Source organism: Quercus suber, unplaced genomic scaffold (genome assembly GCF_002906115.3).
Source record: "Quercus suber isolate HL8 unplaced genomic scaffold, Cork oak 2.0 scaffold_802, whole genome shotgun sequence".
NCBI classification, from domain to species: Eukaryota; Viridiplantae; Streptophyta; class Magnoliopsida; order Fagales; family Fagaceae; genus Quercus; species Quercus suber.
Genome location: NW_027070237.1, coordinates 253,695 through 278,556, shown reverse-complemented (window position 1 = coordinate 278,556; position 24,862 = coordinate 253,695). Strand labels below are relative to the sequence as shown.

Here is a 24,862-nt window from a genome sequence, read left to right as displayed (position 1 = left end):
AGATGAAAACTTAAATCCATATAATGGACGGACCAATTAGGCTGCCCACAAGACGGACGGACCATCCCAGGAGGATGAAAACCTAAGTCCAGATAATGGGCAAACTAATTAGATTATCCCCGAAATTGACGGACATAGCGGACGGACTGGTGGCGCCGTCCATAAGTGGACGGGTCAACCCAAATAGACGGTTACTACTAAGTCCACATAATGAGCGAACCCGGGATAACGTCCACTAGTTGAACGGACCCCACAAAGGGAATTAAGTAAGATACCCGACAGACGGGTACAACAATCAGATTACCCAACGGGTGGGTTCAAATTATACATGACGAACATAGCAACCATTCAAAAGCAAATAGTATTTCCAAGTCACACAAATCATCCAAAGGGATGACGGCCCTTGGTTAAGCAAGTCATGAAAGGAGGTACCATAATAAGCAGGACGGAGCTCACTTAAGCATGAAAATGCGTTGAAAATAAAAATATGCATTCCACAAAGATAAAACAGAAGGTCAACGGACCCAGCATAAAATAAACATGCTGAACGGTCAATGTATATACAAAACCCATAAACATAACGGGTGTTAAAAATTGTTCCACACTTGTAATAAAAAATAAAAAAAAAAAAAAAAAAAAAACGAAGTTATTACAAATTAAGATAATGCAGTTCTGTCTCCCTCTTCGGCTGGACGGTCCCCAACATCTTTAGCCTTGCTGTCCGCAGCAGTATGATCCATTGGAGCTTCGCGGACATCCTCATCAAAGAGAGCATCAGTATCCTCCGTCTGAGCGGGCTGGGCAGTGGACGGCTCGGGGGTAGAGACGGTGACGATGGATAAGTCTAACTCCGGGTACAACCTCCTCACCTGACGGAGTGCATCGTCGAACCCGTCGTTATAAACTAGACTCAGCTCCCCAATATAACGTCGTCGGAGTCACGGTACTCGCGTATGGCGTTCTCTTTGGCCTGACGGGCTTCATTGTCTTTGTCCACCAAGTCTTTTTTCAGACTTTCCACCAGCTGAACGGCCTCATCCCGGGCTGTCTCAGCCATCCTCAGTTTCTTTTCCTGAGTGACCTTCCAGGCCTTCAAGTCAAGCAGCTCCCCCTCCGTCATCTTGGCCTTCTCACGAATTCGGCCAATGGTCGTCTCGTGGTTGAGACACCGTCCCATGAGGCCTTTCATCATGATCATAGCCTAAGGTCGACGGAAATAAGTTAGCAGAATATAAGTCAAAAATAACGAACGGATGGACTAAGGACGACGGAACAATTACCTGGGCAATGCTGAAGAGGCCCGTCTCCCCCATCGCCTCCGTCGAGTGATTCCCAAGATCCTCGTAGTCGTCGGTGGTAATGATCGACGACAACTTCTCCAAGGCATACTTGGAATCCTCGCGAAGTAAGACGGGTGGTTTTTTCTGCTCGCCTGGCTGACCCGTCATCAGCCCCTTGCCCTTACCGTGCTTAGCCGGGGTAATTGACTTACTCCCCTCAGCCATTAAGCCGAGGACCGGGTCCAAAGGGACCTTGGGCTGCTTGGGTGGACGGTCGCTTTTCACGGGCAGCTTCCGCTTTAGAGATGGTTTACTGGAGCCCGTCCCCATGGCGTCTGTCCCGGCCTGTTTGTTCTTCGCAGCTTGAAGTCTTATGGCTGCTCGTCTCTTTGCGTCCTCCATCTCTGAAAAAGGATGACGGACTAAGGAACAACAATAATAATTAAAAAAAAAAAAAAAGGGCCATGAGGGTAGACGGACTTACGCAGACGGGTCTGTTTCTCGTACTTTAAAGCTACTGGGGTGGGCTCGGGACCGTCACAATACCAGTAAATAGTATTGAGGTTAACGAGCTTGGCCCATGTCCTCTCCTCTGGTGTAGTCTTGGAAAAAATTCTCTCGAGGAAACTGAATTCCTCAAGTGTAATTTGGGGACGCCATCGAACTGCACCATAAAAGACGGAGGTCAGAAACATTACAAATTACTAAAATGTACGGAGTGATTTATGACGGACCATACCAGATGAGTTTAAAATGCCCCAAATTGTGTCGACGGGCATGAAGTCCATCTCCCTTGGATGACTCATCCAATCCTCTCCTTCCATAAAGAAGTAACGACTCTTCCAGTCCTTATTTGAGTCCGGGGTCTCATAAATGACTTTTAGGACGGGACTCCTAGGGACAAAGCTGTACATACCCCTCGACTTGTCTATCTCGTCCAGACGGTAGCAATGGAGGAACTCTTTTATTGAAAGCCTCCTTGCTCCGTCCAACATGGCTCCGTACAGGACCTCTATGGCGATAAAGACTCTCCAGGCGTTGGGGGACACCTGGCTGACAGATATGCCTAGGTAGCTTAAGAGTTCGCGGTGTAGCGAACTCAATGGGAACCTCAACCCAGCCTTAAGCACTTGCTCGTACACGCCCACTCCGTCCACTCCTTCGTAATAACATTTTTCTAACATATAAGGTAGACGGAGTGGGATGTGGTCAGGAATTTGGTAGCGGTCCCTTAGTGTATTGAAGTGACCTTCCTTGATGGTCGACGTAAAAGCATGGACCGTCCACTCTGGGGGCAAGATGAACTCCCTAAGTCCATCAACCCCCACGACGGACCTCACTAGTTGCTCTTCGTCGTCTGATACCTCTTGGACTTCGATCATCTCCAGGCCCTCATGTGTTGAGGATGAGGAAGATGATGACGGACTACTCTCGCTCGGGACGTCGTGGTCTTTGGGACCTGACGGGTATACCCCTTCGTAATCCGCCCCGTCGGGAACGACCGACTGGTTACTTGACGCACTAGACATGGCCTACATGTAATTACAAAACCTAAGACTCTGATGGGGTTGGAAATAACGACGGACACATAGAGTACAAATAAGAGCAAAAGGAAAAAGAAAGGACGGATATAAAATAACTCACCAAAAGCTTGGAGTAAGATGCGACGGGCGACGGATGCGTGAGTGAACGGATTGCGCTCTGACAGACGTGACGGACTCGCTCTGACAATCTCTTCTAGCAGCAAGTGAGGAAATGAGGGGCGGATGACTGATATTTATACTGGGAGTGCACGGAAGACGAAGCGACGCCTCGTTCCAAAACAACAGCCATTGACAGGATGACACTTGGCACAACACATTAATGCATCAGCTCCTGATCCAACAATGTATGGATGAAAATTTACGGACATAGGTGTCTTGTATGCCTGATCGAGTTTTAGATCCGTCACCCCATGGGTCCGTTCATTATTGCTGATGGACCCATTGGGTGAGGGGGCAACTGAAAGGGACAAAATACCTTGGAATGTCTTATGTGACTGAACGGACCGAATATGGTCCGCTTACGCCCGAATAAACGGATCCATCATTTGCACGGGCCTCCAATGGACAGACCTGATGTGAACGGGCCGGATATGGATGGAGTGAAGGATGGTGGGCTAGTTGTCCATGGGCCTGTTGAGCCCCTAATGGGGGATATTTTGACCCACTCTCATAAGGGCCCAAATAGTCCTTGCGCTAGTAGGACTCCGGAAATCTTATATATTTGGTAAAGATCTTCTGCATAAGGAGGAGATTTATTCATCACGTCTAGGATTCTACAAGGAGAGTCCTATAAGGAAAAGACTTCCGCGCCAAGAAAGGGATGTCAACCTCAAGCCACTATAAAAGCCCCAACACCCTCACAAGCCAAGGTACGCATAATTAACCCCTCTCTAGCACTCTAGAGTTGTGAGAATACTTTCTAACTTAACTTTCGGAGGGTGTTTGGCCGGCACCACACCGGTGTTCTTCGATAGGTTTTCTCTTTTGTTTCGCGCAGGTTAGTATACGAAGCGAAAGGAGCATCGTGCGATTCATTGGTGAATTTTCTTGATTCATCTGAACTCATCTTTTTTTCTTTAGATACTACAAAAATATAAGAAATACATAAACTATTTTTACATAAGATACTTCATTGAAATAAACGGAGCCAAATATTTTTAGTTGAATTCTTTGAAAAAAAAACATTTTTTAAATATACAACTTATTCAAATATCACTTATTAAACAGATCTTAGTTTCAAAAAGAATAAATTACAAATAATGTTTTATACCGAACGTCCTTGTTTGAATTAATGCGATTTTATTTTTTTACTTTAATTTAATAAAAAAAAAAAAGGGGTTGTGAGGCCCACGGCCTTCTTTACAGACATAATGAAGTCCCAACCCGTAGGAAGGGAAAGGTTGTAAAAGATTTCGAAATGTGTGAGTATTGAAGTGCCATGACGTATACCCAATATTCTATCAATTTTCAAACCCCTAAGAAGGGCAAATTTTAGAGAGATTCCAAAGATTTTCAGTTTTCACATGGGAGGAGACACATAGCATAAGATTTCATTTCCTATATAAATTCCATGTGCTTTTAGCCAAAATCTTCAACCACCCAGAGACCAATTTCATCTCTCTGAAGTCTATAACCACTAAACTAATGGCAACCTTACTAGATAAAAAACTATCCAGAGTCTTCGAAGTCTTGTTTAGCCTTGAAGTCATGTTGATTTCCTTATTCCATTTTGCTGCTTTTGCTTCCTCCTCATCAACTTCTTTTGTGGCTGCAACTGCTGCTGCTAGAGATGAAGTAGGAAAAGAATGGAAGGAAACAAAAGCTCTTCTTAAATGGAAAGCCAGTCTTGACAACCAAAGCCAATCTCACCTATCTTCTTGGGGTGGTGGAGCCAACCCATGCAAATGGGTTGGAATTGTTTGCGATGAGTCGGGAAGTCTCATTGGTCTACACCTTTTGAGTTTTGGATTAATAGGTACGCTTTCCAACCTCAGTTTCTCATCCTTCCCCAACCTTCTCACTATTAATCTATCAAAAAACTCGCTTTATGGAACTATTCTTGACTTGATTGGTAACTGTAAGATTGTAAAGAAATGAAAGATGAAAAGAGATATGTTAACACAGAGAGAGAAATTGAAAGAGAGAAAAGATGAGAAATTTTCTCTAATTGATATTATGAATGAACTGTACAGCAAACAGCCTTATATACATTTATCCCTAATCTCTGAATCTAAGCTCCCAAACCAGAGCATAACTACCTAACCAAATTATACGGAAATTAGTTATTACACGTGGGAAGGTTAGTTACAGCACACGTGCAATACATCCTGAATTAAAATTAACAACTAAACTACATGTAGTTTAGCTACTGAACTAAAACACTTGTATCTATCTGCTGTGTCGTTTTACCATTCTTCTTATTCTTTGTACTTCGATCCTTGACTATCTGATAGTAACCTTTCCAAACTCACCCATCTTGAGTTGGCTAACAATGCTCTTTCTGGAACTATTACTTCAAGCATTTGTAACCTTTCCAGACTCTCTTATCTAGATTTTTTTGGCAATCAGTTCTCGGGACGAATTCCACCTGAGATCGGCCTACTGACAAGTCTTCAAGTCTTCGCTTTGAACATAAATAGTCTCACAGGTCCCATTCCTACTTCTATAGGAAACTTGGGCAATTTATGTAACACCCCGGTTGTTAATTGTAATTTGGAAGAAGCTTGATGGGCATTGGTAATTTACTCATAAGATATTTTTGGGGCAAATAAGTAATTAACCTTTTCAACTTAAGTCAGCCCCCCTTTTCTTCCTCATTTTCATGTTGATGTGCCTCTCTCCCTCTTGACCGGCTGCCTCTTCTCTCCATCTCTCTATCCTTCTATCTCACCCACCCACCAAAACACAACAAACACACTCTAGCTCCTCTACTTCTCTCACTCCCTCACTAGTAAACCAGCCATCCACCACCACTTTTGGCGGATTTCACCGAAGAACCCCATTAGAAATCCCATATGCTCCATTCTCTCAAAGCTTTTAAGGTAAAACTCTTAATTGTTTGGTAGCTTTTCAAGTTTTTCTAAGATTTCTTTCTAATCTAAGCTACATGAGTGGTATATATGTGATTGAGTACGTGGGTTTTTGATTTGGTGGATTTATTTGTTAAATGGTTAAGGGTTTTTACAAATGATGATCATTTGGGGTTTCTTCATGGTTAAAAAACTTGGGTTTCCTTGAGCAAATCATGTGGGTAGATTTTGTGGAAGTTTGGGTTGATTTTTGGAAGTGTGTTCTTTGCATTTTAAATGACTTTGGCATATGTGGGTGTGAGTGGAGTGATAACTACGAATTTATGCAAGTGTGAGCACGTGCCTTTGCATACCAAGTGTTTGATAAGTTGTTTATATGAGATTTTGGATTTGATTTCTTGTTTTTAATATGCTTTAAATCTGGTGGTTTTAATGTGAGAGTAAATTCTCAAATAATTTGGGCTAGCCTTACAACTATAACAATTTTCTAAAACTGTCATGACAGGTTTGAATCAGATGCGATGCATGATTTTTAATAAATTACAAAAATATTGTTTTGGGCTGAATTTTCTATGGTACCTTGTATACATATAGGGGAATGTTCCCTTAAAGTTTGAAATTAATCGGATAATTTTTCATTGACCAAACAATTTTTACAAATGGCTGCCCTGTTATGTACTGAATCTAAAAGCAATACTAAAATGCCGAGAAATCGTGGAATTAATCCCAAACCTCGGTTGATCTTATCTTGGCTTAAATATATTATTTAGTACTCAAAGAGATTCATGAGTATGTTATATTATCTCATGATGCACATTTTTGCAATAGTGAATTTAAAATGTTTTGGTTGTGTCAGCACTATGAGTTTCTTGGATGCTTGTTTGGTTCTTGCTTGGGAAGAGTACTTGTCTTAGGACGGGCAAGCTAGACCTTAGGGCCTTTGGTTTGATTTTAGGGTATTGTTACGATTTATGGAGATAAGTGTGATGGTACTTTGTGAAAGGCCTTGTTATTGATAGGTTTGATCATTGTGTTTCTAGGTTCCAATATTCTTGGTGATGGACCTAGTGACTGGATTAGTTGATTTTGTGGTGCCCGGTTGAGGTAATTTTGGAATGGACTACTAAGGTAAGTAGCTTTTTAATGGGATTTTTGGAAAATAACCATGTTTCATGAATATTGTTTTTGGGTCATAAACATTTTGAAAAATTATATATGGACGTATGTTTTCTTAAAAGTATTGTGTTGTGACCCTATTATATATATATATATATATATGATTATATATATGAAAATACATCATATTTGATATTGCATTTGGGGAAATGTATGAATTGTTGATATGGAAAAATGAGCATCTTTTATTTAATCTTTGATAAGGAAATCTTGGATTTTATGATTTATTATAAAATTTAAAGATGCTTATCTTGTCTTGTTATGTGGCAAAATTGTTGGAAAATTTCTTGAAAAGAATGAAGTTGAAAACCTTACAAACTTTGTAGAAGTTAGATTATTTAAGATTTTCTGAAACTACCTGGATATGAACTATGTGTTTCAAAGTAATGTATACTTGTGAGCTTTATGTGGTTTTGACACCATGCCATGTGTGATTTTCCAGTGATCACCCGATTTGGTTTCCGTAGTCTTTGTGACAATGGAATCAAATCCAAGTCAGTGCCCTTTCATTTTAGATGACGCGTTTTTTCTTGTTGTCCATGGGGGAAGAGGTTCCTTGATTGTGTGTGGGTGAGGCTACTGCCCATGGGGCCAAGAGACCACATGCAAGAGAGGTCCTATTTGACGCACTCTCTCTGTTGCCCATGGTGAAGAGAAAAACCTTGAAGGTATGGGTGAGGCTCTTGTCCATGGGGCCAAGAGTCTGCATACCAGAGATGACAATATCATGCCAGTTGTGAATGAGTGGATCTCCTGACCAGTGTGTGTGGTAGTATGATATATTTGTGATAAATTACCGTATGTTAGATTTTATGGCTTTAGAAATTATATTGTTAGTACTCACAGATTATAGTATATAGTTTCAAGGTATTTATTTTGAGAAACTTTGTATTTCATTATTAAATTATTCTTGTCATATTATTATTATTGAAGATGAAACTTGCATTTCCCCCACCCTTATTAATTATGCTACTTACTGGGATTTAACTCATCCCATTTTCTAACAGTTTTTCAAATAAATTTGCTATACCTCGGGCACAGAGCTTAGTTATTGGTGGTGATTGAAGTACTATGCTAAGTGGGAGATTTGTGCTATGAATTGTTGGTGCTCAATTTACTAAATTATTCAAGGCCATAGCTAATTCTCCCGGAGGTTAAGCTCTTGAGGTTTGTTAGCGTCGGCCACGATAGGCCTAGAATTTTCTGTTAAGATTACGTATCTTAGAGATGATTGTGATTTTGTGTTTATTTATTTGGAGCTTTAGATTTTCATGTATATTTGGAGACGCATGAGTTGTAGTTCGTATTGTTTGTAAATGTGTCATAGAGCTCTGACTTGTAATATGAAGATTTTAGTATGGTTATTTATTCTTATCATGTGTCGAGGAAAAAAAAATCTCCTATGTACTTGCTTTTAATGGTTCTTCCCTCACGCTTTGGACCCTTTTGGGTTTGGGGCGTGACAATTTATCTTGTCTTTACCTAGATAGGAACAACTTTTCTGGATCTCTTCCTCAAGAAATCAGGAAGTTGCACAACGTAGTTCACCTATTCCTTCAGATGGAAATGCTCTATCCGGTTCCATACCTCAGGAAATCGGAATGATGAGATCTCCCATTGAACTGGATTTTTCAGCTAGTTTTTTCATAGGTGCAATCCCTGCTTCAATAGGAAACTTGAGCAACTTACAATATCTTACCTTTATGGCAATTATATTTTCGGTTCCATCCCTGAGGAAATAGGATTGCTTAGGCATCTTATTATAGTTCAACTATTATATAATAATCTCTCTGGAGAGATCCTTGCTTCCATAGGAAAGATGACCAACTTGTCTCATCTTCTCCTTTTCAAAAACAAACTCTTTGGAACAATTCCAACCTCTATTGGAAATATGACCAAATTGTCTATAGTATATCTTTATGACAACGAACTTTCTGGATCAATTCCAAACACTATAGGAAAGATGCCCAGCTTGTCTATACTCGATCTTTCTAGCAATGAGCTTTCTGGATCAATTCCAACCACTATTGGACGAATGATTAGCTTGTCTATACTCGGTCTCTCTAGCAACAAGCTTTCGGTATCAATTCCAACCACTATTGGAAATTTGACCAAGCTCACCACCTTCTCTTTGGTAAGTAACAAACTAATTGGTTCCCTTCTGATAGAAATTTAGACCCCTTAAACCAACCAGATTAACCTAGTTAATTAGCCAAGTGATTAATTTAGTCAAATTATGCAGTTCTAGGTTATCACAAACATATAATCATATCAAGAATATAAAGCAGCGGAAATATAAAAGACACAATGATATGATCACTCAGGAAATCACATGGTAAAAACCTGGGGAGGATTTGACCTAGCTATCCTTAAGGTAAACCTGAATCCACTATGCGAAAGAATCGAAGTTCATACAAAAGGACTTACAAGCTCCCCGCTTGACTTCCTAATGCTACCCACCAATAGAACTTACTGACACGACCACGTGCAAGCTCCGAATCCACAGACTCCTTCTTTCTTGGATTCTCCAATCAGCTACAAGCACCCACGCTTGTTATTCTTTAAACTTCAATGGCAGTAACCGAGTTAATCATCAAGATGTTGACAACCCTAAGTTTATGTGAAGGAAAGTTCCTCAAAGATCTCACAAGAGATTCACATAAGTAGCAATATGAGCAACAAAGACCTTAGAGATATTTGGGTCCCTAAATACAAAAGAGGCACACTCTTTTCTCTCTCTCAAAAGCTCTCAAAAACATGGCTTAAGGTTTCCTTTATATAGTGGGAGAAGTAGATCTGAAACCCTAATCCTTAATGGGCTTAAGCTGCTTTTTGAGCTGACTTAAAATTCTACAGATATGATTTTCGATTGATTGAGCCTGTTCTTCAATCGATCGAACCAAGAAAAATATGAAGTCTTCTTCCTGCAATTTGTATGTTCTTGAATCTTGACTTGAATCACTTTGAGGATTGTCTAATAAAACCTATAGACTCTAAAATCTATATCTAAACAAGTTTGTGTTCACGATTTACCGATTGTTCTAAACATTTAGAACCTAACAAACTCTCCATTTGGCAATTCGTGACAAAACTTTCATACAAAATGAAATGCTCAAATACAAGAACAACCCAATACAATAAAAAAATGCCTATCACAACAAATTCAACCTAACTACTATCCATCAGTTGCAAATATAGACAACAGCTCAATTGAATCAACCTGTATATTTCCTGAAATACTAAACAAAACGCATAAACGCATGTTTGGAAAATACAAGTAAACAAAAATAAATTCTTGATTTCGCATAACACAAAATAAAGACATATACCAATGAAGAACTCATAAGTATAAATCAATAAGAAGTGAAACAAGAAACATATAAATCAAAATAAATTCTAACTCTCCCCCTAAGTGATGTAGGACAAAATATTCTAATTAATTTCTGTAATCTTTTATATTTGGTATTTTTATGTAATTTTCGTTATTTTAGGTTTAGGGCATTTATTTCCTTATTTTTAGGTGCATTTAATGCTTTTTTTAGGTCAAATTTGATTCCTATTATGGTTAGGTATCAATTAGGAGTTAATTTAGATTATATTTTCTTGTCAATCAAGTTTTAAGGAGCCCTTAAATAGGCCCCAAAGTCTGTAAACGTTTTTTTCATAGACTATTATCAATAAACACAGACTTTTGTCAAATTTTCTTCTGGTGGATTCCAGTTTTATCTCCTTGTGGATTCAGGGAAACCCCTCGTGGATTCGAGGTTTACTACCAGAAACTAACAGTTTAGTTTCTGTCCATCAAGAGAGCATCGTGTGTGCTTCTCTTCAGGCTTCCGCGACATCAGTTGGTATCAGAGCCTTGACTTACCCTGGTCTGATGGCTAACCGGCGAGACGGTAACCACCACAACAATGACGGCGGTGACGACGTCAACAACCCAGTCCTCACTAGGGCTGAGTTCCTCAAGTTTCGTGAAGAGGCTCGTTATGAGCAACAATTTCATGAAAAGAGTCAGAAAATTATGGGTGAAATCCAGCAAAAGATTGCTACTCTTCTTGCTAGGAAATCATCTCACAACAACAATGTTCAATATATTCAAAGACGCACTCCTAACTACAAGAAAATTTCATTCTTTGACGGAGATATGTGTAAGATGGATTTTATTGACTGGCTTCTTGATTTAGAAGAATATTTTAATTTTTGGAAGATTTGTGATGAAGAAAAGGTGCGGCTTGCATCTAATAAATTAGACAATGAAGCAGAAGAATGGTGGGAAGACATTCAAATTGATAGAAAGCGACGAGGTAAGCATCCAATCTGCTCTTGGCAAAGAATGAAAAAGGTATTAATTGATTTATGGTTTCCTAATGACTATTATGATATACTAGATTATACAAGTGTTGATTATAAATCTGTGTATTCATATGAAAAGCAATATATTCGAAACCAAAATTTTAACAGCCAAGTCCATGTGTCAAGTAAAGGAAAGGGTTTGAGGGTTGAGAAGAAGCAGCCTATTTCTAAAGAAAATTTTGAAGTGGTTAAAAAAGATCAAGATTTGCTACCAGTTATTGAATTGAAGATTGAAAATACCACTTGTCAAAAATTTGAAGAAGAGGTCAAAGAAACGAAGGTTGAGTTGATTGTGAATAATGACAGGAATGAAGAGATGGTAATTATTGAGAACGTTGTGGAAGATTCAATTGAGTTCAAAGGTGAGGACGAGTCCATTACCCACAACCCCCAGGTTCCGATTGATTTATTGAAGACGACTACACAATATGTTGATTTTCTTGGAGTAGAAAATTTTAATTTCTTTATCAACCCATTTTTGATTGATGTTGCAAATAAATTGAAAGTAGATGAGAAGAAATTTTATGCAACATTTTATGAAGAATTCAAGTTTCAGAGCCTAATCAAGTTATTAAAGCATTCGAAGTATTTGTTTATTTGGAGCGGAAGATTTCAGATTTCAAAGATGAACTCGAGGACGAGTTTGTTTCAAGTGGAGGGGTCTGATGTAGGACAAAATATTCTAATTAATTTCTGTAATCTTTTATATTTGGTATTTTTATGTAATTTTCGTTATTTTAGGTTTAGGGCATTTATTTCCTTATTTTTAGGTGCATTTAATGCTTTTTAGGTCAAATTTGATTCCTATTATGGTTAGGTATCAATTAGGAGTTAATTTAGATTATATTTTCTTGTCAATCAAGTTTTAAGGAGCCCTTAAATAGGCCCCAAAGTCTGTAAACGTTTTTTCATAGACTATTATCAATAAACACAGACTTTTGTCAAATTTTCTTCTGGTGGATTCCAGTTTTATCTCCTTGTGGATTCAGGGAAACCCCTCGTGGATTCGAGGTTTACTACCAGAAACTAACAGTTTAGTTTCTGTCCATCAAGAGAGCATCGTGTGTGTTTCTCTTCAGGCTTCCGCGACATCACTAAGTTAGATACATCAAAAAGTTTTTTATATTCTCCCCCTAAACCAAAACAAACAGGTCATCTATGTCTTCTCCTTTTTGTCACGTATTGACAAAGACTACCTAATCAGAAGGTAGACAGAAAATATACGCAATAGAGTAAGAGAAAATAGAGACAACTCCCCCTAAGAAGAGCAACAACTCCCCCTAAGAACCACAAAGGTTAAAAAAAATTTCTCCCCCTATAAAAATAGGAAAAACAAAATAAGTTTTGGGGAAAAATAAAGGGGGGTGGGGATAAATAAAAAGACACAAACCAAGTTTTAAAAAAAACTAAGTTAAGGATACACATGAAGAAAAAAATATTCTCTCTTTCAATAAAATGCAAACATGGCACTATGTAACCCATAAACAGTTGTATGAGTAGAGAAAATATTTGCACATTGATTATCCATCATATCTTTTAAGAAAAAAATAATTTCTGCAGTTCACACATTAGAAATAGCATATACTAGAATGTACAAAACTCAAAAATTAATCAATCAATTTTTAAATCAAGTTGAGTACCCAATTTAGCAAAGTGTATGCATGTTATGTGTGAAAACAATGAGAAAGATGACTACAAAATTACAAGATGGATACAAAAACAATGCAATGCATGTGAATCCTAAACACAAATGATGCATGAAAAAATTTTTGGTCAAAAACATAGAAACTGAAAATTTTTCAATTTTGATCGATCGAGAATCGATCGAACATCAATCGAGTCAGGCAGACTCAAACCAAAAATTTTAATCACAATTTCAATTGATCAAAAAACAGGTTCGATCGATCGAAAGTCTAGAAAAATCAGATTTTTGAAAACAGAGCATTTTAATGCAGAAACTCTTCAAAACATATTATTTTATAAAAAAAATGCATGAGTATGAGACGAAAAGTTTTTCAAAAATACTTGAATTCAACCCAGATCTTCCAAAATCAAGATTTTCAATCAATTTGTCCTCAAAGCACAAACATTAAACACATTTTGCATTAAAATCGAGGAACTTTTAATCTTGGATGGCCACAACAAAATCACACACAACATAGAAACTGAAAATTTTTCAATTTCGATCGATCGAGAATCGATCGAACATCAATCGAGTTAGGCAGACTCAAACCAAAAATTTTAATCACAATTTCGATTGATCGAAAAACAGGTTCAATCGATCGAAAGTCTAGAAAAATCAGATTTTTGAAAACAGAGCATTTTAATGCAGAAACTCCTCAAAGCATATTATTTTATAAAAAAATGCATGAGTATGAGACGAAAAGTTTTTCAAAAATACTTGAATTCAACCTAGATCTTCCAAAATCAAGATTTTCAATCAATTTGTCCTCAAAGCACAAACATTAAACACATTTTGCATTAAAATCGAGGAACTTTTAATCTTGGATGGCCACAACAAAATCACACACAATATAATGTACCAAGTTTAGCAAATAATAACTTGTGTAGTGTGTGTAACTAGCAAAAACTTGAGATACATGTGAGGTGATATATGAATAGCAATCAATCACAAAGTCTACAAAATTCATCATATAGAATTCAAAATAGACTATCACCTAAAGAGTTACATCATATAACTCCCACATCTCCTAGAGCATAAGCTTACAATCATGTAAGTTTCTTGAATTTTGCCTCATAATATACACATCAATTTTAATTATGTGAAATGACATCAAGCCTAATAGTATACACCAATTTTAAGTATTAAGCAATTAACCGAGGCTACACCTTATGTTCTTTTTGTGCATGTGCTACATTTTCTCGAGCACAAAATCTTATGATATGCACTAAGGTGTTCATGATTGACTAGTGAACAGTGGTGAGATGGTTATTTATGCCTTTCTCAAAAAGATCAAGTCCGATAGTCAAATAACATGTGACTTCAAGATTAAGACAAAGTGATAAACACTATAAACATCTTTCCCACACAACATGCACTACAAAGTTTCAACTAGTCAAGTGCAATAAATAAGCTCATCAAAGTTAAACAAGGTACATAAACTTGTTATGTAAAGATAATATAGTCAATCCTTGATTATAAATCCAAGATGTGAAATACAAAATACAAAAATCTTTTTGGTTTTAAAAATTATATGACCAAAAACAAAAAGCACATATTATGCTAAATGAACAATGTAAATGCAATGCATGACAATGCTTAACTAAGCTATAGAGGGTACACAAACAAGAAATATCAATTTCTTAATTAACCTATGAGTACATGTACAACCTAGTACATACTCACATAAAATCAGAAATAGCTTAGCACAAACTATTCAAGTATCTCCACAATGTCAAGCATGTTCTAAATCAAGAGAGATATTAAAACTATGTAATCCTCAAGAAAAATAAAACAAGACACAAAATAAAATATTTTTGTCTTTTTGAAAATTTTCAATGTTTTTGGATTTTTTTTTAATAAAAAAAAAAAACTAAAATCAACAAAACAACCAAAAACAAAAACAAAAACAAATCATGTCCACAAATAATTGAAAGAATTAAATCAGGGACAAGTCAATAACACTCACCTTGGAGAATCTTTTCTCACCCATATAGCACGAGTCTTCGGCTTTGTAGGTGAAAATCCATGAGAAGCAGAGTGTATTTAAGGAATTACACAAATCTTTTGAGAGAGACTGAAATCTTGCAAATTCCTTTCACAAGCCAACAAGATCGAATTTTTCAAAAGAATATGAAACAATTTATATGGACTTATGGCAGGAGTAATATCATCACATATCCTAGATTGACATACAGAATGCTTAAATTTCAACTTATGACAATTGGGATGAATGTGACCGGAGACACCACAAAAGTGACAAACAGGAACAAATTTAGGAACATCAGTATTCCTAACAGCAAATCTAGTCTTAGATTTTGGTTTTTGCCTCAACAAAAAACAATTTGATCTAATGTGATCAATAACACCACAAAGGTGACAGGTAGGCACAAAAATAGATTTCTTTTGCACACTAGCAGCAGGTTTAGACATAGGTTTAGAAACTTCAGCGTTAACATCAAAACTTTTACCTTTGTCTAACCTAGCAAAATAAGCCTTCTCTTTATTATTTCTCTTGAAATGAGGGATATAAACTTTATCAGTTTTAGGTTTAAGAGAAACAAAAACACTTCTGTTATCAACAACAGGCTTGGTACTAGTCAAATTTTCAATTTTAGTTTTAGATTCAACTAACTCTTGTTCCAAGCTTTTCATCTTCTCATCTTGAGAGGAAATTTGATTTCTCAAAAATTCATTCTTTTTATTAGACTCATCTAATCTCACAATCAAATCATCTTTTTCAAGATTAGCCAATTTTAACTCTTCTTTAAATTTCTTAGCAATTTTCAAAGATTTAGATAATTTCTTACAAAGAGTTTCAAAAGTATCAAAAAAATCAACAGAAACAATAGTGTCCTTTTTATTCAAAACATCATAGGCATCAATAAAATCCGCAGAAGCATGAGTAGAAACATGATCAGAAAGACACTTCAAATTATCCATGACAACAGAGGTCAAGGATCAGTTCTTAGATCAAAAGATCTAAAACAAAAGAGCTACCCGCTCTGATACCACTTGATAGAAATTTAGACCCCTTAAACCAACTAGATTAACCTAGTTAATTAGCCAAGTGATTAATTTAGTCAAATTATGCAGTTCTAGGTTATTACAAACATACAATCATATCAAGAATATAAAGCAGCGGAAATATAAAAGACACAATGATATGATCACCCAGGAAACCACACGGTAAAAACTTGGGGAGGATTTGACCTAGCTATCCTCAAGGTAAACCTGAATCTACTATGCGAAAGAATCGAAGTTCATACAAAAGGACTTACAAGCTCCCCGCTTGACTTCCTAATGCTACCCACCAGTAGAACTTACTGACACGATCACGTGTAAGCTCCGAATTCATGAACTCCTTCTTTTTTGGATTCTGCAATCAGCTACAGACACCCACACTTGTTATTCTTTAAGCTCCAATGGCAACAACCGAGTTGATCATCAAGATTTTGACAACCCTAAGTTTATGTGAAGGAAAGTTCCTCAAAGATCTCACAAGAGATTCACATAAGTAGCAATATGAGCAACAAAGACCTTAGAGAGGTTTGGGTACAAAACCCTAGATACAAAAGAGGCACACTCTTCTCTCTCTCTCTTTCTCAAAAACTCTAAAAAACGTGGCTTAAGGTTTCCTTTATATAGTGGGAGAAGTAGATTTGAAATCCTAATCCTTAATGGGCTTAAGCTACTGTTTGGGCCGATTTAAAATTCTGCAGATACGATTTTCGATTGATCGAGCCTGTTCTTCGATTGATCGAACCAGGCAGAATATGAAGTTTTCTTCCTGCAACTTGTATATTCTTGAATCTTGACTTGAATCACTTTGAGCATTATCTAATAAAACCTATAGACTCTAAGATCTATATCTAGACAAGTTTGTGTTCACAATTTGCCAATTGTTCTAAACATTTAGAACCTAACACCTTCCACTTGAAATAAACAATTTTACCAATATCATAGATTTGCAACTAGGCAAAAACAATTTTACTGGCCATTTACCTCAACATGTATGCCAAGCTGGATCACTTGTATATTTTGGGGCCGCAAATAACCATTTTATAGGTCCTATCCCAAAAAGCTTGAAAAACTGCACTGGCCTAGTCAGAGTTAGGCTTGATGGAAACCAACTAAAAGGAAATATAAATGAAGACTTTGGAATTTACCCCAACTTGAACTATATTGATTTGAGTGACAATAACCTATATGGTGAGCTTTCATCAAAGTGGGGGCAGTGTCATAATTTGACGAGTCTGAAACTCTCCAACAATAAGATCTCTGGTAGTATACCACCTGAGCTCAGTGAGGCAAGTCAACTACATGAGCTTGACCTCACATCAAATCATCTAACAAGGAAGATTCCGAAGGAATTTGGACGCTTGAAGTCATTGCTTAAACTTCTATTAAGCAATAACTAACTTTTAGGTGACATTCCTTCAATAATTGGAATGCTATCCCATATGATAGATTTGAATCTAGCGTCAAACAATCTAAATGGTTTGATCCCTAAACAACTTGGAGAGTGCTCAGAATTGTTGTTCTTGGATTTGAGCAAAAATAAACTAGATGGAGGAATTCCTTTTGATATAGGAAGCTTGCATTCTCTTCAAAATCTCGATCTTAGTTGGAATATGTTGACAGGAGAGATACCGCAACAACTTGGAGGCATGCCTCGGTTAGAAACATTGAATCTCTCTCACAATAATCTCTCTGGTTCAATCCCAACCACTTTTGATGATAGTTTAAGTTTGACATCTGTTGATATATCCTACAATGAGTTAGAAGGTCCTATTCCCAACATTAAAGCTTTCCACGAGGCTCCATATAAAGCATTTCAAAATAATAAAGGCTTGTGCGGTAATGCTACTGGTTTGAAGGCTTGACCAAAAATGATTCATAATCTTTCAGGTAAAAGGCGCAACAAATTTGTGATAATAATTCTAATTCCTGTATTGGCTAGTCTATTTCTAATATTTATCATTCTTGGAGCTACACATATTTGTCGCCAAAGAGTGAGCAAAACAAAAAACAAGCCAGGAGGCATACAAAATGATGATATTTTTGCAATATGGAGCTATGATGGGAAAATAGTGTATGAAAACATCATTGAAGCTACAGAGGATTTCAATTCCAAATATTGCATTGGTGTGGGAGGACATGGAAGTGTTTACAAAGCTGAGCTGCCAACAAGTCAAGTTGTTGCTGTGAAGAAACTTCACCCACTACCCAATGGCGAGACATCAAATCAAAAAACCTTCTTGAGTGAGATTCATGCCTTAACAGAAATAAGACATTGTAACGTTGTGAAGCTATACAGTTTTTGTTCACATCCACAACACTCACTTTGGTTTATGAATACTTGGAAGGAGGAAGCTGATACAGTTACTAAATAGTAAAGAACAAGCAAATGCATTTGACTGGATCAAGAGTGTCAGTGTTGTCAAAGATGTGGCAAATGCTTTATCTTATATGCATCATGATTGCTTGCTTCCTATAATTCATTGAGATATATCAAGCAAGAATGTTTTGCTAGATCTTGAATGCATGGCTCACATCTTTGACTTTGGCACTGCTAAACTTTTGAAGCTTGATTCATCCAATTGGACTTCACTTGTTGGCACCATGGGGTACATGGCCCCAAGTAAGTTTGTTTTTTTCATTTTAATCTGCAGGCTATGTGAATAACAAATTGTAGTTAGTTGTTTTCTATGTCATAGAAATTGGTACTTTGGGGGTGATCGGCAGTAACCAAGTAGTCAAATGTCTGAGTTCCATGTTCTTTGAAATTTTTTTGTAACCAAATCACCTAGATACTAAAAATGTCAATCAGGTAATTGCTTAAATCCCAAGTTATATAATTAGCTCAATTTAGAGGATGGTTAAAGTTATTTGGAGGAGAAGTCTAATTTCATGCCATTGACAATTTTCCAAGCTTGACCTAAAAAGACATTTGTCCCGTAACACAATTCTTCTCTTCCCCCCACCCCACCACCACACCCCCCCCTCCCCTCCCACTAGACCTAATTTCCAATTGCCAAATTATAACATCTATGCCTTTTCTTTTCTTTTTTGCCAAGGTTGTTTGTTCCATTCCCCTACCCTTTGTTTTTACTTATTATATATAGAACTATATACAAATTTATGTGGCATAAAATTTTGCTACATTTTCTATAATGGCATAAGATCTAATTTATCTTGTCTCAGAAATCATATATATATATATAGTCAAGAGTTTTGTAACTCAACTAGTTGGTATCTTCTTGTATATCCATGATATTCAAGGTAATTCAAATTCCTAATTCCCATGAAGATGATTAAATTGCACCCTCACAATCAAACAATTCAGCATTTAAAAAAAAAAAAAATATTATTTATAGAGAAAGGTCAGTTTTTAAGTTGATTGTAATGAATCATGTAGTAAATGTTAGGTTCTAAAGACTTAGGATTTGATGTATTTTGAACTCTAATGTGTAATGTTGGCAAACCATGATCAAAAAAATATGTTTAGTCTTGTTTAGGCTTGCTCAAAGTTGTGTAATTCATGTAAAGTTGGAATCGAGAGGCTGCAAATGTATTAGTACATTTTGGCATGTCTTGATCGATCGAAGCTCAGACTCGATCGATCGAATATCGGGCAGAACGTTTTTTCTGTAGAATTTCCAACTCAGCCCAAGCTCATTAAGGATTAGGGTTTCAGATCTAATTCTCCTAGTATATAAAGAAAACCCTAGCCACATTTTGGAGTGCAATCCTTGTTGCTCATATTGTTGTTTTGTGTAAATCTCTTGTGAGATCTAGAGGAGCTTTCCTTTACACAAAACTTAGGGTTTTCAAGGAGGAGATGTTATCAACACATTGATGATCAACTCAGTTGCTGCCATTGGAACTTAAAGAAACACAAGTAGGAGCGCTTGTACTTGATTGGAGAATTCAAGAAAGAAGGAGTCCGTGGATTCGGAGCTTGCACGTGGTTGTGTCAGTAAGTTCTACTAGTAGATAGCATTAGGAAGTCGAGCGTGGGTGCTTGTAAGTCATTTTGTATGAACTTCGATTCTTTCATTTAGTGGATTCAAGTTTACCTTAAGGATAGCTAGGTTAAATCCTCCCCAGGTTTTTTACCGGTTTGATTTTCCTAGATGATCATATCTTTGTGTTCTTTATATTTCCGCTGCTTTAGATCTTGATATGATTATTTGATTGTGTTAACCTAGATTTGCATAATTTGACTAAGTTAATCACTTGGCTAATAAACTAGATTAATCCAATTGTTGTGTTTTAAGGGGTCTAAAAACTTAACAGTAAATGTAAAATTACATGGTGGGATAACTTTGATTCTATAATAAAATTCTAAAGGAAACTAGTCCTTATTTTTTTTTAGCCCGTTCGTAAAATTAAAGATTGTAAATGGGAATAATTGTTTGTCCAACTACAATGATCAATTGAACAAATAATTAACAAATGAAGAGCGGTACTTAAAATTATAAGATATTGGTGCTAACATAATATATTCATAACACATATCTTTTTATAATTTGTTTCAAGCAGTGTTTTGACTTAATCACATATATAATCATGTCACTATGACCTCTTATCTTTTTTCTCTAACAAAGCTTGCATACACAATGGAAATTAGTGAGAAGTGCGATGTGTATAGCTTTGAAGTGTTGGCATTAGAAATAATCATGGGAAAGCATCCAGGAGATCTCATCTCATCTCTATCATCATCATCAGAGACATTGACAGTCCATAATATGCCATTGAACGATGTGTTGGATCAACGCCTTTCATTCCCTACCAATCAAGTTACAAGTGATGTGCTCTCCATTGCAAAGATTGCGATTGCTTGCTTACAGACCATTCCACAATCTCACCCAACAATGAAACAAGTTTCTCAAGACTTATCAACTTGGAAACCACGTTTGGCAAAGCCATTATGCATGATCACTTTAGGGGAAATAGTGATGTCAAAGGTTTGACTATTTATTAGTTTGTTTACTTCATGTTCTCCTTCTTTTACATGAATTATGTTTAATAAATTTCTATTGGATCAATATTTTGAGAGCCTTCTTGGAGGTGGGAGAAAAATGCAAGACCTATCTATTTTTTTTCTTTAAAAAAAATCATTATCATTTTACAATTTCAAGATATTTTTATACAATTTTGGGGTCTTTTGCTTATGCAATAGAGGGACTTAAGACCCCTTTATGGGGACAAGTGGGGCCTTGGGCTTAGGCCTTGAGCCGGCCCCGGTGCTTACACTTTGACATTGTTTTATTTTCTCAATTGATTTGCTTGGTCATGTACATTGAGAAAGATGTATTCAAGAACATTGGTAATAAAAAAAAAAAAAAAGATTGATAAATTGGGAATGAAAAAAAAAAAAATCATATTACAATTTCAAAAAAAAATAAAATTATTGAGTAAATTAAACCAAGTATGAAAAAATAAATTAAAGTTTACGATTATATCTCAGAGCACAAAAAACATGCTCCATCAAAGAAGGCAAATGCTAAATTTTTGACACCCAACTACAGTGCGCTACTATCTCTAGCGGTGCATTGTAGCTGAGTGTCAAATCCAAATATTATATTTTAATCTCTGCACATGCCCTTTCTCTTTCTCACATGATAGCTCTTCTCTTCTGTTGGTTCCCTCAACCCAAGCTCTTCTCTTCTCTCTATGGTCAAACCCAAAAACCCAAGCTTAAGTCGACATTCAGATCGAGTTGAGTCAGCGTTCCTAGGCATCATTCTTAAGTCGGCGTGGTCGGTGTTCTTGACTGGGGTTGAGACCGAAGAGGCTGGGCCGCTACAGTGGTGGTCATCGGAGAGGTTGGGGTGGGTTTTGGGTGCAGTTTTGTGGTGGGTTCAAATCGGGGTGAGTCTGATTTTATTTTGGGTCTTGATTTTGTTTTGGGATTGTGTTTTAGTTTTACAGTGTGAAAGGGGAAGAGGAGAGGAAAGTGAAGCTGTTGTCGTGGAAGAAGATGACGACGAGGAGGGAAGTGATGTCCATGTCTGTGTCCGTGGGAACGAAGAGGCGGAACCAGAGGTTGCGAGAAGGGTAGACCATGACGTATGAAGATTTGACGCCTTTCACGAGGTTGGGATTTGGGCTTGCTTTGATGTCGAGGAAGAGAGGATATGGCAGTTGACGGTGCCTTCAAATCAGCAGAAAGTATTTGTGACAACGAAGAGGGCGGAGACAGAGATCCGAGTCTTCCATAAGAGGGCCGAGAAATGAGAATCTGATGGTTTTTTTTCATGTGTGTGGGTGCGTGCTACAAAGTTGAAGAAGGGATGGACTTTTTTTTTTTGGTGGTTGGGGGTTGAGGTTGTGGTTGGTGGCGGCGACTGTGATTGTGGCTATGGCTGTGGATGGTGGTGGCAGTGGGTGTTGGCAATGGCAATGAGTTTGTGGGTAGTGAAAGAGACGAGAATGGGAATAAAAAATAATAAAAATAATAATATTTTAATGAAGTGGTAAAAAATATAAAATCTTTGATGTTGGATGTATTGTAATGTGAGGTGTTAAAATTGATAAAGTTGGTTTTTGAAATGCCAAATGCTAATTTTTTTGAAATCTTTGATGAGAATGCTCTAAGAGCATTCACATTAAAAAGAACAAAATGGGCTTTTGCCCTATTCGGGCAAAATAAATAGTTTTATACCCCATTTCCCAAACTAATTAGGAATATGTCATTCTTTTAAAACTTGATTTACGATAAATCGAGTTAGGGAAAAAAAAATTTGAAGCCTTATAGTGGTGTTTTATGGAGCCTATAATGACGTTTTAAGGACCTATAGTGACATTTTTTAACTCAACTTCAATGAAATCGAGTTGTAGGCAATTTTTTTTACCTATAACTCGATTTCATTGAGGTCGAGTTAAAAAACGTCACTATAAGGCCTCAAAACATCACTATAGGCTTTTTAAAAATGCTACTATTGGGTCTAATTCAATTTATCACAAATCGAGTTTTAAAATAGAGACATTTCCCTAATTAATTTGGAAAATGGTGTATAAAGCTATTTAATTTGCCCGAAAAGGGAAGAAGCCCATTTTGTCCCATTAACCATGCTAAAATAACTAAAAAGTTAATTTAGCACTCAGTACACTAAAAATACCCACAACATCAAAAGTGTCATACTCAAAAAATTTTAAGTATTAGCTACAATGAATTGCCATCTCTAATAGCCTGAATGTTGTAAAAAAAAAATAATGTTATTTTATTTCTACACTTGTGCCTCTCTTCCTTTTTTGTGTCCTTTGCTTCTCCTTGCATAGGGGGTGTTTGGTACACCATTTCAAAAAAAAAAAAAAAAAAAAAACACATGTTTTTAAACAACATTACACATATCTTCACACACTTTTTCACCCACATATATTTCACACATATTTTCAAACAACAAAACACATGTTTTTAAGTGCATGCCAAACACCCCCAAAATCCCATCACCCACGCAGACATGCCTAACGCCTAGCCTCTCTGCCCTTCTCCCTCTCATATGAAATCAACTCTCTCACCCAAAATGCCTCTCTTCTCCATCTTGCAACTGAACCCAAGATGTCTCTCTCTTGTGTGTCCCTCTCCCTCACTGTGGTTTTCGGTGTTCGGTGATCGATAGGATTTTCAATGGTATGTGCTTCGGTGGCCATGGGTATTTGGTGGTTTGATTTGATTTTCAATATCTATTCTTCATGGGACCGATTGAGTGGCTAACGGTAGCTGGTGTTTTTTTTCTTTTCTTTTCCGACTAGTGGTGGTGATGCAATTGTGGGTTTGAGTTTGTGATTTGGTTGTGATTTGGGTCTGAATTTGTGATTTGTTAATGATTTTGGTGATTGGGGGTTGTGGCTGTGGGTGGTGGTGACAGTGGTTGTGGTGGTGTTGAGTGGTTGGTTGTTGAGTTGGTTTCGTGGCTAATGGGTTGCGATTGGTGGTAGCTAGTGTTTTTTATAAAAGAAATTTTATTTGTTTTCAATGGTGGTGGTTGGTGGTAGCTGGTGTTTTATGTGTTTTTTTTTTTAATCAATGGTGGTGGTTGGTGGCAGAGAAAAGAAAGAAATGGAGAAAAATATAAAGAAAGTGAAGAGAGTAAGAATAAAAAATAATATATTAAATGAAGTGGTAAAAAATAAAACATTTGATGTTGTGTATATGATAAAATGCTCTGTTAAAATAGATAAAATAGATATTCGCATGCCAGGTACAAAATATAATTTTCGCATAAAAAAGGCAAATTTTAAAAAGATTTCCAAAGCTGTGAGCACGAAAGGGCCATGACGTAACTAAGATTCAATCAATTTTCAAAACCCTGAAAAGAATTGGCAAGTTTTAAAGAGATTCCAAAGGTTTGCAAGTGGGAGGAGATAAGAGATCATGTGCTTTTAGCCAAAATCTTCTACCACCCATAAACCAATTACATCTCTCTGAAGTGTATAACCACTAAACTAATATCATTTTTATTAGATAAAAAGCAATCCACAGTAGTCTTGGGAGTCTTGTTTAGACTTACAGTCGTGTTGATATTTCCTATTCCACTGTGCTGCTTTTGCTTCCTCCCCGACCCATAGAAAGAGAAAGGTTTAAAAAAGATTTCAAAAGTTGTATGAAAGGGAACATGACGTACCCAATATCCAATCAATTTTCAAAAACCTGAGAAGGACAAGTTTTAAAGAGATTCCAAAGGTTTGCACATGGAAGAGGTCCAATTTCATATCATTACAATTTTCCGAGCATACCTAGGAGAGCATCTGTCATGTAAACCCACCCAAGTATCAGTTTCTTTT

The 24,862-nt window shown here is 36.9% G+C and overlaps 1 protein-coding gene and 1 pseudogene across 3 annotated transcripts; both read left to right on the top strand.

Annotated features, from left to right (window-relative positions):
• The first annotated feature begins 5,344 nt into the window (after positions 1-5,344).
• On the top strand, positions 5,345-12,331 carry LOC136064939 (uncharacterized). Of its 3 annotated transcripts, none has more exons than XM_065767413.1 (3): positions 5,345-5,865; positions 6,894-6,957; positions 8,037-12,331. In XM_065767413.1, exon 3 carries the CDS (start codon positions 10,910-10,912, stop codon positions 12,173-12,175), a length of 1,266 nt encoding a protein of 421 aa, XP_065623485.1. In that variant the 5' UTR covers positions 5,345-5,865; positions 6,894-6,957; positions 8,037-10,909; the 3' UTR covers positions 12,176-12,331. The 3 variants fall into 3 exon arrangements, 2 of the variants coding, with proteins under 2 accessions (XP_065623485.1, XP_065623484.1); XM_065767412.1 differs by having other exon boundaries at positions 5,349-5,865; positions 6,894-6,981; XR_010626594.1 differs by lacking the exon at positions 8,037-12,331 and adding an exon at positions 7,472-7,913 and having other exon boundaries at positions 5,630-5,865; positions 6,894-6,981.
• Positions 12,332-16,992: 4,661 nt separating this feature from the next.
• On the top strand, positions 16,993-21,154 carry LOC111996839 (MDIS1-interacting receptor like kinase 2-like; annotated as a pseudogene).
• The last annotated feature ends 3,708 nt before the right edge of the window (positions 21,155-24,862 follow it).

Excerpts from the sequence above, each read along its gene's own strand:
- LOC136064939 (XM_065767413.1), top strand. The coding sequence starts at position 10,910 with ATGGCTAACCGGCGAGACGGTAACCACCACAACAATGACGGCGGTGAC.